The 15598-nt window shown below is 35.7% G+C and overlaps 1 protein-coding gene across 1 annotated transcript; it reads right to left on the bottom strand.

Moving 5' to 3' along the window:
• Nucleotides 1-738: 738 nt before the first annotated feature.
• Nucleotides 739-13820, bottom strand: LOC143471396 (sodium-coupled monocarboxylate transporter 1-like). Its single transcript, XM_076969857.1, has 16 exons — nucleotides 13705-13820; nucleotides 13415-13601; nucleotides 12413-12523; nucleotides 11911-12001; nucleotides 11479-11596; nucleotides 11121-11188; nucleotides 10702-10856; nucleotides 10188-10328; nucleotides 9731-9879; nucleotides 9289-9391; nucleotides 9026-9129; nucleotides 8571-8731; nucleotides 8020-8386; nucleotides 7779-7856; nucleotides 7465-7622; nucleotides 739-3012 (listed from the first exon to the last, which is right to left on the bottom strand). Exons 2-16 carry the CDS (start codon nucleotides 13555-13557, stop codon nucleotides 2962-2964), a joined length of 1998 nt encoding a protein of 665 aa, XP_076825972.1. The 5' UTR covers nucleotides 13558-13601; nucleotides 13705-13820; the 3' UTR covers nucleotides 739-2961.
• Between the last annotated feature and the right edge of the window lie 1778 nt (nucleotides 13821-15598).

The raw sequence follows: 15598 nt of genomic DNA, 5'->3' as shown, positions 1-15598 counted from the left end.
TTACCTCATGTAAACGAACCAACGAATGTTTTACCTCATGCTAAGTGTAGATTCAGTTGCAACTACAGTATAGCTATTGTTTACTGCTGTACTGATATCACGCAAATTACCAATACTCCAGCTGGGAGCAAAACGAAACAAGAACCAGAAACAAAGTGTATCATTATAGGCCTCACAAAATGTGTATTATTTATAAACATACATATTATTTATTATTATAATTTATTAAAGCGAAAGTGCCAATATCAACACTTTACATCGCAACTATGTTCTTATACAAAAACAAATAGAACTCTAGATATGCCAATTAAATAAATTAATACCAAAAACTATGCAGCAAATAAAAGCAAATAATTATAGTTAATGTGTTCAGTTCAGATTCACTTTATGTTTTGTTTTTAGTTCATGACATGGTGCGTTGGTTTGGTAAGACAGTCTTTATCCTTGGATTGAAGAAATTCTTTTGAAAGACTTAAACCTGGCGGTGATACCTCACCAATCAATCACCCATTTGTGTTACCCGAATTTGGAGCTGCTCATCAGCACCACTGAACAGGAGCAAGCGTTGTTAGTGCCTTGTTCAAGGGCAATACAACAGTGGCGTAGATAGATAAGTTCTTTTCATCCTATCCTCAACATTAGATAACTGAAGAGTCTTACTTTTAGCAGATCTTTCATGCTCTTTATGTGCAATTGCACACTTGTTACATCTTCAGTTTCACTGGGGATCTGAAATATTTCAAACAAACATACACAATAAAATTTGTCAATAACGGCTTCCTTTATTATGTCAATTCACCTATAAAGTCACATTTTGCATGGTCTCGGCTATCTTTTGCAAGCATCGAACATATAATTTGTGTATTTCATTTGCATGCAACTGCAGTTTTTAGCAATCTTAAGAGGTGCCGTTATATGCAAATTATACTGTATTATGATACTGTAATTAGAAAATTCAAGTAAATGATTAAAAGTGTTTGGTTTACTCCTTACGGTAAAAGTACAGTATGATACAATACGATTTCCTAACGTCCAAACTGAAGTAAACTTGAATCAAATGCTAAAATTTTCATACTGTCACTTGACGCATTGCTTGCTTTAATGTGGAGTTTGATTCAATATTACATCCTATTAACTGCTTTTTGGTTCAAAATTTAGCTTTTATTTTAGCTATACTTCATTAACATCATGCAATGGTCGTCTGATCTCGAAAATGTTACCACAAGCTGGTGATCCAAGCTCCCTTAAACACACAACTATTAAATTTTATGTCACACTTTTGGGACAAATAAAGTACAAATACTTACTGCTGGCTTAATACAACTTCTATCTTCTAATACTAGATAGGTTCTAACAAGAAGGTTACAAACTGTCTTGTAACGAAAACGCTTTGGGTCCCTAAATGATAACTTTAAAGTTATGACGCTTTGTATTTGTTGCCTAGTCTTATTTGACGTACTTATGACGTTACCGTCACTCGTTACGACTTAAGCAAAGTCCATTAAACGTCACAATAGATAGCTGTCGTGGATTTAGCTATCCTTGGTTTGTCGACTGATGAGTCTCTTTCTCTTATAACCGTGAAGTTTGGTGGTTCCACTTATATCAATAAATAAATGCAATTTAGCGCACACTTACTCATTGATTTAATCGCCTGCAAGGAAATAAACACAACAGCAGCAAACAGAATACACTTTTTATTTATAACTTCCAGTCGCCCGATCGTAGTAATGACGTTTGCTTTTAATACATTCGTTTTACAGTATAAAAAATAACTTTTCATTTCTCCTCTATCTGTCTCTCTCTCTCTATATCCCTAAAAAATGAAATTCATCGCTTATTTATATGATGACGTAAATTGTTTGTGATGCATAAATCCTTCTTCTGTTCATTGTTGTTGACTTCGAAATTTCCACCATCTTGGCTAATTTTGGCCTCTCAATTCCCACGTGTGTATTTACCAATCGTTGCACCAGTTCAATCGAGGTAAGATCTTTTTCTTCGCTTCTGATCACGCAGTCTTCACATGATCATTTCCAATGCAGATGTTTTCCACACGTAGACTTATGACGTAACATATAATCACGTGGTTGTGGTTTGGTTGTCACATAGTTATTAGACTAGACTAAGGTAATAAGGCTTCAATCAAGATTGATGTTAAAACAATTTTTAGCCAAACATAAAACCAAGATGATCTACTGTTACCAAGCTAGCTCTTTTGTGTAAGTTCAGATTGATAACATTTTTTTATTGCTTTTTTTTAAATTTTTTATTGTAATGCCCAAATATTGGCACTGTTCACCAGGTCTACTGAACATGAAGTGCCTTGGGTTAGCACCTTGCCCAAGGGCATTAGAAAAATAGTGTCATCGGGTATTGAACACGAGACCCATGATTACAAGTCTAGTGCTCTAACCAGCTACAGAGCTGACAGAAAAACTTGAATCAAGCGTATCGTAAATGAATGCAGGTTTTGATTTCCCCTATAGCATCACAAACATCTCCTTCTGTTAATGAATTCACGATGAGCAAACTTAATCAGAACAAATGCAATCTCTGCACCACAATACCGTTTCTTGCAATGTGTAAGTTATGCTTTCAGAAAGACCAACTTAAACAACAAATGCACTCACAAATGTAACATTTCTTTGCAAAATTAATGAATCCATTGTATAAGAGGTAATTTAAACTGCTATATCGTAAAAAACGGACAAGTTATCTTATATATCAAGCGATGTTGATTGCATTAAAAAGAATAGAAAACCATTTAAGCCACAGCATTTTATCCGATATATGCAGTTATCCATTGTACAAGAGATCTAGAATATTTACAATCTAACTACTGTACCTTCATAGAAAAAAAAACATACTTACATTGTACCATACATGGTATTATTGAATCAAAGAGTAAATGAATGATCTTCCGTCTAACATTTTTGGGTATGTTCAAAATATCATCATTTAAATGACTAACTTTATCCAACAAATCAGCAGTGCTCTGAATTTGCAAATCTATTCCAACAAATCAAACAAAATTCAATAAATTTGTTGTACAGCTTATTCACACTGAGTTAATACCAACAACAAACTACACAACTAAATTTGAAATACAATTAAAAGTTTAGTATGGCAACCATTTAAACTGTTGGATGAGGCAAGAGTGCTATCATATTAACGAGTTATGAAATCACTAGTTTTTCAAGTTTGTAAATTTGTTTCTGCTAGTAAAACAAAATTCAATATGCTTTTATAGCATAGGCCAACTTATTGTGTTTATATTAACATGATGCTGCACAATTAAAACTGAATTAACCATAATGAACACACCTTCTGCGTAAGATATTATTATTTTTGCCTTTTCTGGAAAATTTTCATCTTGTAAATCTACATTTACCCATTCTTCAAAGTCCAAGCTTTAAAAGTCCGAAATTAAAAGGTCCACTGGCTTTTCAATTTAAAAAACTTTACTGATTTTAGTATATGTCACTTTTCCAACATTCAATCAATTTTTTTATTGCCACTGAAACTAAGTAAATACTTAAATAACATTTTCAAAGCTAAAGTTTATTTTTTCAGCTGTAAAACAATATGAACAATAATAAAAACAAATCTATAATTTACACAAAGCAATAAATTCATATTCAACAGACAATATCATAATCACCAGAGTAGTCGCCGCTTACAAGATCCACCTTCATTCCAGGAGAAATGGATCCTATAAGCAGCGGATCTACTTTAGGTCTCTTTATGACTCAAACAAGCTCAGTGTGCATAGTTGTTAGTCATGTAATGTATATGAACGTTGGAAATAACTCAAAGAACACATCAATCACTCAAAAAGCACGAAGAAAGTATTTAAAAAAAATCGATCTACGGTTGCAAGGTGCAAAAAAATGTGCAACAACTGGGGAAAAGCATTTTACTAGGTTTTTACAACATTTTAGCATTTTACTACGTGGCCAGACGTTGGGAGCGGATCCAGTAAGCGAAGTATTTTGCACTACATTAGTATGTAGAAATTCCGTTCCATGGAATATTAGCTCCAATAAGTGACTGGATCCAATATCCGTAGAACACTACCAATATCAATATCACACTACCAACATCCGTAGAACAAGCAGCGACTAATGTATCTACTGCTTTACGAAATGTAAACTCACTAACTATGGGTACACAAAGTGGTTCTTTGATTTTAAAGAATTTAAGGTGATAAATTCTCTCAGCAATTGCATAAGTCACATTTTCACAATTTTGAACACTTTACTACATTGTTTCAGTTTTTTTATGAAATGATTCAAACCTCCGGCACAGCAATGGGCCATAGTAGTGGATTAATCTTGGATAATGAAGCAAGTAGTGAAATTTAGGTTTTACTAAATCAGGTGCAAACGAAACAATTACGCTTATCTAAATCCAAGTTATTTGTCCAATAAGTGCATATAACAGGTAATCAAAATAATCTGCACTATTTCAGCTAGCAACATGTAAAGCCTCCAATACTCATTACTTTCTGGTATATGCTCCCCAATAATAAGAGGAAGCAATCTAAACAATCACCATGATTTACTCACAGACAGCAACATTCTTTCAATTCCTTGGACAATATCTTTAGACAAGCATCTTGGTTTATTCAGCAAATCTGATTCACCCCACTCAAAAACATAAATTTTAGAATTTAACCAGGCCATCCTACAAACTCATTGCAAATGAGAAATGATGAAAAATACTTGGACAAACATGGAATTATTCATTTTAAGCAATCATGCAAATGTCTTGGGAATAGAGAAAGGAGAAAGCATCAATTGGATATAGAGTGCAATTAGTTATTACGCCATACACAGGAGCAGGTGTTGGATCTTCTGTAACAACAAGTAACTGTGAATCTGTCCACTGCTAAAACATTTTTGGAAACACACCACATAGTGGGCATCAAGATTATCTGCAGACAATGTTGCTACAGTACCAAAAACTCATCGTTTACGATAACCACCAATTAAGACTTCTATGCCTTTAGTTTCTAATTTCTTAATATCTGCAATTACAGGTGCCACAGGTTTAAAATCGAATGCATGAACTAAACTGGACTCAGCCACCATAGCAAAAACATGTTTTTCAGTGAGGACATAAATTTGGGGCCAATATTTCCAACAACATAATAAAAGCATGTTAATTTGTGCTTGCACTTCCAAATATGTTTTTTAAAATAAGTTCCCTGCACAAAGTCACTTAACATCGTTGAATTCAAGCATGGGTATGCTGTGATTGCATACTAAACATTTCCTACACTTTTAATTCTTTCAGTTATCAATACATACTGAAAAGAAACCCTAGCGGCTGGCAGTTGAATAGTTATGGGATACCTAAAGAGCAGCAATAACCATCGAACACTTTCCTATTTTGTATCCTTCTCCAAATGTCACTCGTAAGATCTTCATTCAATAGATATGTGTACTCACTTTGAGTAGCCTCAAAACCTGCAGTAACTGCAAGTTAGTAGTTGCTGTGTTAACACAATTATGGGAAAAACACTAAAAATTGCCGCAACAATATCCATGATCTCTAAGTATGTAGGCCTAGAATGTGTTAGCACATAGGCCTACATCTCTTTAAGCTTTAAACAAAATAGACCAAGTTTCGACAAAGTCTTCTTGGGAACACAAAGAGGTTGAAACATGACTTTCAAACTGTGGTGAGATAACTGCTTCATAATCAAATCTTTCTGCATCTGGCATTTGATTTTCAAAAACAAAATCCTATGTCATTATCCATGCACTAGCCTATGAAAACTTTGCAAATGTTTTGCATAACTATCAATGCTTGAACAAATTCTCTTACAATTGGCTAGCTGACACACAAATGTTTTTTCACTGGTTGAAAGCCCATAACGTATATGTCATTACGTAAAGTTAATTTCAAACAGGTCACATAAACGACATAATATGTACGGAGTTCTGTAAATAACTGAGACTCAAACCAACATTATTAAAATTAAACATCCACTCATAATGCGGCTAAACATATCATACCTGTGTAAATTTATATACAGTTTAATAAAGCTAGGTAACACCATAGTACAGAATTACAGAAAACGTGCCGAGACTTATTCCAGTCCGAGGGTAAAGATTGTAATACTAAACCATAGGCTTTTACCTTAACTATACCACAAAATCCAAAGAGACATGTTGATAACATTTAAATTCTACCCAGTCTTTTTCGCCGATAATAAAGTGATATCTGCATAGTCAGAAACTCAGAATACAACTGATTCTAATCCGCTAAACCTGCTACCATAATCTCATAAATAATTAAAAACACTGCGACCAGGACGAAATTGTTAACAATAAAGTAAACTGACGACAAGCGGATGAATACATAGATGAACGATGCCATTCTTATTTGTGATTGGTTCGTTTTCTAATTGAGTAACGTATGAATTCGACCTTATTCAGTACCAATCTGGGATACCTAATGAGCAGCAATAACCATCAAAAACTCTCCTATTTTGTATCCTTCCCCAAATGTCACTCATAAGATCATAAGACCAGTCCAAATTTTAATTCTGCGGATGAATCAGTCGAAGGATTTCTGTAGACTGTCCGACCCGGGTAAAGGTTTGGTTTTGACTACTACTTTTTAATCTTTTGAGGTTTGACTTTTTTGACTTGGTTTTGACTACTACTTCTAACATAGACACCTTAAATAGAGGTGTCTATTTAAGGTGTCTATGACTTCTAAGCAAAAAAAAGTTGTCGTCATCACTCTGGCAGGGTCGGCTTTAAGCCAATTTCACCGATTTCTTGAAATTAGATCCCGCACACACTCAGGCAGCGTGAAACAATTCTGACTTGCCTTACTTTGCGTAATTACATCGTTCACACAACGAGCAAAAAAATAATTGACCAGGCGTTATTAACATCATTTATAGGGGATTAGTTTATTGAAACTGCAATGGACATTCATGATTATTTACAGGCTGAAGAAATTGAAGCGTTAAAAATTGATCTGCTTTCTAATGACAGCAAGCTTCATTCTCTGATATTCGAATACCAAGTAGCAGCAAATATCATCGATTCACGTCATATCCTACACTCTTTATTGCTTTGAGAATTGCTTAACAATGCTCGTAACAGTGGCTCTCAAGATTTCACATTTCACTCTTTTAACATGAACATAAATGTTGACATTTCAATGAGATATATCGGTAATGTGCGTTGGCGTAACATAACTGCGATGTGACCGACAATATGTCGAACGCACAGAAAATAAACATTTCGAATTACCAACGACTGCAAAATGAGCGGGTTATTATAAATGAGTCAAGGACTTTAAAATAATGTTTCCAACTACTTTCAACTTTGCATAAGCTTTTAAGTTTTTAACAGGCTACTTATTTCCACATATACGGTTGAAGAACTTGAGTTATTATTAGCGATTGGTGCCTTTGTTAAAAAGATGAAGACTAACGTCGTTCTCCGTGGACTTTACTCCATCCAGTGCCTCCCTATCCCGTAATCCGCATCTCATCGCACAGTGAAACTTACGAGGGAGCAAGCCAAAAATCCAGTGATCAAAGAAATGATACAGAAGACGAGGATCGACCGTTTTGCGTTGTTTCCAGCCACCTTGGTGGGATAAGACAAAAGCTGAGAACTAGTACTGTTTAAACAAGATTTGCAAAATACTGTATAAGCATAAAACCAATAACAAGCCGACAACCTACAACACGTGTCACCAAACTGTAGTGTAAAGCGCTGTAACAGAAAAAATAAACGTTATACCTTGTTTGCCGCTAAACCCTTTCTCAAATTTTATCCAGTAGCATTTGCTGCGCAATGTCACAGTCGCCCCGTAACTAACTGAGTCAAGACATTACTTTTAAGATATGCAAAAAAACGGTTTCTTTAGAGGTGATAGAAGCAATTTTTCCCTCCCCCTGAGCTCTACCTAGTTACGAGCCAGGCCACAGTTTCACTGTTCACTGTTTGTTTTGTTTTCACTGTTTCACTGTTTTCACCTTTCACCATACTTTTTGCCTAATTTTACAAAACACACCACAGGAGGGAAGAACGTGCCGTTCAGGCTTACCTGTTGCCACACTGACCAAAATCCCAATTACCACGGTCCAGCAGAAACCGAAAGCCGAGTATAACATAAACGAGAGACTGTATAGTTTAGTCACACGAGGTTCATTGATGATCGTTGACGTCACAATGGTTGCGTTTGTTGTTGTCACGCTTGAGTTGATCCCGATCATGAGTTCTGATGGACAGGTGTCGGTGCTGTATGAAAGTTCGTTAAGAAAGTCCTTTCCGGTTGGATAAAGACGGCTGCCAATGAAGACCCAAACGATTGCAGCCAAACCTACGTTTGATCCAACCAATGCCCCCTGCAAATTGCTGTCTTTAATATTAGAGTAGATTTTGTATTTTGTACACAAACAATGTTCTTAGCTTTCTGTTAAAACATAATTCTAAAAGAGCCTAAAGCATGGAATCTTAGAACAATGCAATATCAAAATATGTTGTATAATTACTATACCAAAAAGACGTACTTGTAATGCTTATACTTACAACAGAATTAGCGTATGGGAACAGTATCCCAAGTGTATATATGCCCACCAAGGGTCCTCCAACTATGCTCTGCAGGCTAATGGTGGCTTCAAATAAAGCCCCTACTTTTGAACTTATATACGAGAACAGAATGCATATGACTCCGTAACATACAATCAGACCTGCGCAAAACTTTCTCTGTTTTTATTATGAAAAGCCATTACCAGTATAGAAAAGTGCAATGGTGTCTGGACTCTTCAACGTACGGCGTTACCGCGTTTATAGACTGATTGTTCTAACTCTTAGCATACCAAATTATGTGTTAATTTTGAAACAGGTTATAGTTTGTTACTGACAAAAATATTAGGATACTTGTCCACCTACCTCATGGACAGAGTTTAAATTTTCAATACATGGTCAAAAAGCAGAAAAGAAATACACTACACCGCTGTGGTGGTGCAAAAAGTCCTACCTACCCCTCGATATCCACGTTAAGGTTTTTTCATCCCACTTCACGGCGGGTTTAATATAATCTTCTATTGTAACACTGGCAGCAGCTGTAATTGCGGTCGATACAGTGCTGTCAAAATTAAAGATCAAAGTATAAGATTTATACGATTTTAATATTGGCTCGTTAGGTTAACTGATATAATAAAGATAGAAATGCAAGGTATAATTTACCAAAGGTGCTAACACAATGTTTAAAACTTATAAAATAGATGTTTGATCAAGAAAACACCTGAGGCTTCCAGAATAAACACAAGCAAGAAACAAACCAGGGAATCCGGGGTAATCTTGGAAGATTTCGAGAACCATATACGGCAGCAACTGTCCGTAAGAAATGAGAGATTATTATTAATGTTATACCTATACTGCATCTCGCTTATGGAATAATTTAAGCAAAAGTAAACAACACGCGTTTATGATGCAGTATCATTGAATGCAGTTAGAGGCCATGAGTTACTATAGCGCAGTACCACGCTCTTTTATACTTACCTGTGCGACTATACCTCATTTACAAAACACAAGTAAATATTCATAGCTAAACAAAAAGTAAAAGTCCTACAAAATAATAGAAAATGGCGATAGAATTTACCCTAAATGCACTTTCTTTAGTTTTACAATTATGATGTCTCGACTCTTAATATAGTAATGTCGCACACTGGTTTAGATAGAGTTGCATTCAGTTTGAAATCTTTTTTGATCCGGCTTGTGGACGACACCTAGCGAGAGAGGGTCGCAGCCATGATAATGGGCATACATCGTTAGTCCAGTTAAGATAGCAAGACTGGCAAGGGTAATCAGACCAAAGATGTTAAGAAGAACCGATCTATAATAGAACTAAAGTTAGCGTGGACGCTTAGAAAGCTATAAAGCATCGTAATGGCTTTGACTTTAACAAGTTAAAAAGCACTGAAAAGAATCATCGTGTTCGAAATACGCTTTATCAACGTGTTGTTTCACAGTCGAAGGGAGAAAAGTTCGATTATATTTCAACCATGATATATAACTCTGCTGGAACCCAACCATAGAGTAGATTAAAATAAAATCATAATCAGTGCCTCTTTGTGATTCTTTGTTTATTTTAGGCGGCCACAAAGAAAGCTAACATATTTCAACAAAGCACGGATCGCTTACTTTTTTGCTTCACGAAGAGATCGGCATGAAAGAAACCTTTGCACTTGACCTTGGTTGACGGCAAATAGTGACATATAATAAACTGTTCCTCCTATACTCAGATTCCACATAGTATACCGTATCCTGGGATCCAGGCTAAAGCTTAAAACAAAATAGGCCAAACATCTTTACTTACTGTAATAGAGAATGTAGAGTGCAGAGTAATAGGCTTTTCATAAACTGTGAAATATGGATATTTAGCCCACTCATAAACCTATATATGAATGATAATACCGCAAAGTTGACGGTTATCAGTCAACCATGAGCAGTTTTATCCAACAAAAATTCCAAGTACCATCACTGCACTGAAAGGCAGTGCCATCAAGTGTCAACTAATATCGCGCTACTCACCAGGTGACTAATTTTTTATGCTGATGAAATTGTAACTTTAAGTTGCTAAGAAATTCCATGGTGACCCTTAAATACGCAGTTAGAACGTAAAACTATAAACATCTTTCGTGTTTATTGGATCTACCGCCAAAGTTCTATCCTTTCTCCGTCCAAGCAATTTTCCCAGATTTTTCCAATGCCTCCCAATAGAATCGAACCTCTTATCAAAATGCTGAAGAACCCGACCAGCATGATGACGGCTTGGAAGGCGTCAGTCCATATGACTGCTTTCAGTCCGCCCTTGAAGAAACATAGTTCAAAATATTCAATCGCCAAAGCTGATGTGAATGGGAAAGATATTTGCAGTAAACGATTGCAGCTAGAAATACCTTTAGTAATTTGCAGTTTATACCGCTAAGTGCTAACCTAAGGCCTATAGCCTATAGATTAGACTTTAGATTAGAGTATTAGACCTTTACAACGTAAGAGCTGTGGTGCGTAGGCCTATAGATTTTTACAGAAAAACAACCAGAATCCTATATAATAAAACGACGTGTATATTACCATACTGCTGTAGATGATGCAAATGACCCCAGTTGAAACAGCGGCCGACCATATATCTAAACCTGTAACTATGAAAATAATATCGGTTGAGGATTGTGTTATACAAACGTTTCTGAGGGTTGATTGCCAAACTACTGGTTTGACTCATTACAAATGCAACATAGAGGTGCACATACTGCTGCATGTCAAATATACCAGCTATAGCCTATATTCAAATTTGTTGGTTGCTTTGGAAACGTGATAAGATCAATTGTTATAAAAAAAACGATAAATCGAAAGGGCAAAATGAAAAAAATGAGAAATTAAGTAAATGCAAACACAACATTGATTACGTTCATTATTATCATGCAGCCTTTACCTGCGTTCACCGCCAGGGCAGGTGCGTATATGACAATTCCTATGTATGGAATGGTATGGAGCATGTAAAGTATGGTGCCTTGGATCCTGATGGTTCTGCTGAAGCGTTTTTCAAGATACTAAGAACGAAAGACGCCAAACAAGTGATACACCAACATACTCGTAAAATAAAAAAGAAGATATATAGTTTGGCTCTCTAAAGTTTAACTTCTTATTTTAACTCTAAAGTTTAAGTTTAAAGTTTAACTCTAAAGTTTAACTTCTTATTTCTTATTTTTAACTTCTTAACTACACAGCGGTTATAGAAATGGATATACTCGATGTATGTACCAATAACAAATTATTCACACTTGAAGCAAAGCCTATACACAATAGACTAGCTAATGTATCTAAATTAATTTAAGCGCATTGAAGATGGCCTCATATTGCTCACCTCATACACGCTGGCCAGTTTCATGCGATAAAACGTGGGAATATAAATTTCAGCAGTTATTACAGCCATCACCACATAAGCTACTAATAACCTGCAAAACATATTTCTATGAATTACGATCACCCAATGCATATGTTGAGTTGCTTAGCACGACATGTCAAAGTCAGAGGAATATAGGAATAAGATTACAGGCGGGTGTGCGAAGATTTAATAAGGTTACAGAGTTTCAAGTAGGCATCCTTTTGGCCTCAACTATGTATGTTTTTGTTTTAGCACAATGACGAAACTAAAACATTTTCCAAATTTATAAAACCTCCGAAAAATGTTGAACCAATATATGTTTCCCATGATGCTTTGTATACATGTGCGACTGTGCTTTTCGCGCCTCACCATGCCCTTGTTTAGATATAGGTTTGCCGTGGCTTTCACGGTCGGTCACGGCTGATAAAAGTTAACGTTACACCTATGGGCACCAAACACCTGAAGAATTAATCTTACTTACCAGACATAGACAGTTCCATATCTGTAAACCTCAGCCGTTGTTCCTAGAATCAAAACGCCGGACATGAAACTAACCGATAAAGAGAAAGCCACAGGATATGAACTCATGGATCTGCACAAACATATACATTTCCAAATTAATTCACGCCGGTGGAGGTATTTTTGTCGCAGAGCATCAGTACGTGGTTGGCGTGATAAAAACCGACGAAAACGTGCAAGTGATTTATGCGCGCGTTCAGAGCAAATAAAAAGATCTTACTGTAGTTTATGTAATGTCACTACGCTTTTACGTTTTATCATGCACCCTGCACTAACACAACATCAATAAATCTACTTGCGATATTATACAATCAACAAGAAGTTATGAACTTAACACAGTTTGTTTTCATCGTTTGGAGTCAGAGTATCATTTACAACACAATATCCACATAATATTCAGCACAGGACAAAAGCAAATAAAAACAGTACGAATGTTGAAGTGTATGTCCCAGTTTGATGCTCTGATCAAAGCAGCGGACTCTGAAACTGTTGGCAGGATTTGATGGATCTGTACACAAAACTGTTGAATGATGCAAAAATAAGAAAATAATCCTGTAAACGGTTTCATTATCGAAGCTAGGGTCGTTGCCTGTCACCAATTACAGTATGAAGCCTCAGTGAATCGTTGCGCACGACTCAACGGAGAGAAGTGTTTGAATTTTTAACCAACACCAAAGCAAATTTATTGTATTAAAACATTGTTTCTTGCATTATTTCTTGTGTTTACTGTACTAGATGTCATTATTGCAATGAAAGTTTTTAGTGAACTGCCCCAAATTTATCTTGCTGTTTAACATGTATTTCGACAAAATATTAATATCTTCGTTAATGTACCTCGTTTTGTAATGCCTCAAAATAAAATCTTGTTTATCAGTGTAATAAGATAACGCTTTACTGACTAAGATTTTTAACTACAACCAATCTAAATATGCATGCAGAGAAAGGATGGAAAAAATTGCCTTACCGTCCGCCTAGCAAGTATTCCTCAGTAGTCTGCTTTTTCCTGTCCTTGATCATATAATATATGCCGATTGCTGTAGAAATGAGCAACATGCATCCAAACACCACGTAATCAATAGCGGAAAATGTTCTGGCAGAAACGTCCATGACGGTTAATCCTAATCCGATCTGGAGCTTTATTAAACCTTAACCTGAATAACCGCGTAAAAGTCACATTAAAACAAAGTCGCGCTAACTATTGCACAAGCCTTTGGCTTTGTTTCGGACATCATATTTGACAGTACAGTACATTACCTATAAACTGCCTTGCATGAAGCAAATTTCAACTTGCGAAGCTATTGCACGGATGAATGAATAGATGAGATGTGTTTGTGTTAGGGGTCATATTCTACCAACCGTAACCACAACCGATCGATAACAATAATCCCTGACTTAAAGGTTCAAAACAGTTAATATACTAATAACTACTGAACATGGTACAAGTCGTCTTTAACTAATACAAAACCCGGCATGTTCGTACAAATTTCTTTGAGCAGAAATGTAAAGGCACGGTGCTTTCCTCACGCGGGTATCGTGGAAAAAGCATTTTTGTGATATCTGCTGAAAATACCTACGTCATGCGTTTCAAAATTAAACTACCAATCAGCTGAGGACGCGTGGAACTTTGTACAACAAACTTGAAGCACACCTGAATAATAAATTGGTGACACAAACACAATACTGCAACAATCCAATTGTAAAAGCTCATAAAACATTCTAAGCGAGGGTATTCGCCGACCGTTATAAGCTGTAAGTTTGACGTCTGTCAAAGCTCTCAGAAAACAAATATAGGCTACTTAAGATATACTTTGTTAAAATTCCTAAATAAATTGGACATAGACATCGGAAATATAAACACAATGTAAACACAGTAAACAGTGTTTTCATTTCCGATGTCTATGATAGTGATTCCTTGAATATTTTTTTGTTTCAAGCGGTTATTTAGATTGCATGAGAGTAAAGCTATTATTGCACAAATTTAAATGTAATAAGTAAATAACACAATTATAATTTTGTGTTCAATTTTTTAAACTATAAACTAGCTTAATATAAATTAATAAAATTATAATTTTATAGTTTTATACTTAAGTTGAAAAGTTATCTTTAAAAAAATCGTTTGTAACAAATATCCCTACTTATCATTTAGTTTATTTTTAAAAAGTGTAGTTATGAAAACGGTAAACATTTCACTCAAAGTGAGTACTGACTAGGCCTAGGCTATAGTGGCCTACATAAGATTTGGATGCGTTCTAAAATATGAGTACTGGTGCCGGACGGCGGACGCGATTACTGTACAGTTAACAGAGCGTTTTCTGTCTAAAATTTTCATGCATAGAAGCGGATAATATTAAAATAAGCAGTCGAAATTTAACGACACCATGGCAAGAAAACAAGCTACCGTATATATAGGCCTTCCAATCTACTGGTATACACCTGTAGGCTGGCTTTAAACCACAGCATGCAACTTTAACCGGTGCTAAGGTCCATGGCAACCAGAGTTCTGCTTGGGCACCAGAATGTCAGCTGAATGAGTGCCCACTGGGAACCTGTTTTTTTTGTATGACTATAGGCTTACAGCTTTTGCAATCACATCAAAAACCAGTTGCTTTATTCAGTTGTTTGATGTTTTATATACATTCATGCAGTGTGATTGCAAACCAATGGCACTTGATGGTTATCTTGATTTTGCAATTATTCACTGTTTCTTCTGTGGATTGCTCACCGTTGAAAGATAACACAAAATTATGAAGCCTTTACAGAAAATATTGTCCTTTAGAAACCTAGCTATTGCAGAATTGACCGAGAATGAAGCAAGAAGAACTAGACTGTATATAATTGTTGTGTAAAGATAATCTCTGTGTTTCATAGATGTAGTGACCGTGCCAGTTGTCACCAGCAAGTTGATACACTTAGACTTTATCTATTATCGCATAATATTATTATTAACTAGCGCTGTTTCTTATTTTTGCTGAGCCAATGACGAAAAAAGAATAAATAAATAAATGAAGATCTTGGGGATAATTTTTAGAAAATGGTGTCTAGGCCTGCTAGTTAGGTAGTACGCTATCTTATATCAAGTAACACCTATAGCCCTAGCCTAAAGTAATGACTGCATGCGTTATCAGTTTAGAGATAACACACAAAGAGT

This window comes from Clavelina lepadiformis, chromosome 9 (assembly GCF_947623445.1).
Source record: "Clavelina lepadiformis chromosome 9, kaClaLepa1.1, whole genome shotgun sequence".
Classification (NCBI taxonomy): domain Eukaryota; kingdom Metazoa; phylum Chordata; class Ascidiacea; order Aplousobranchia; family Clavelinidae; genus Clavelina; species Clavelina lepadiformis.
Note: the sequence above shows the minus strand (reverse complement) of the source record. Positions and strands in the feature narration are given on the sequence as shown.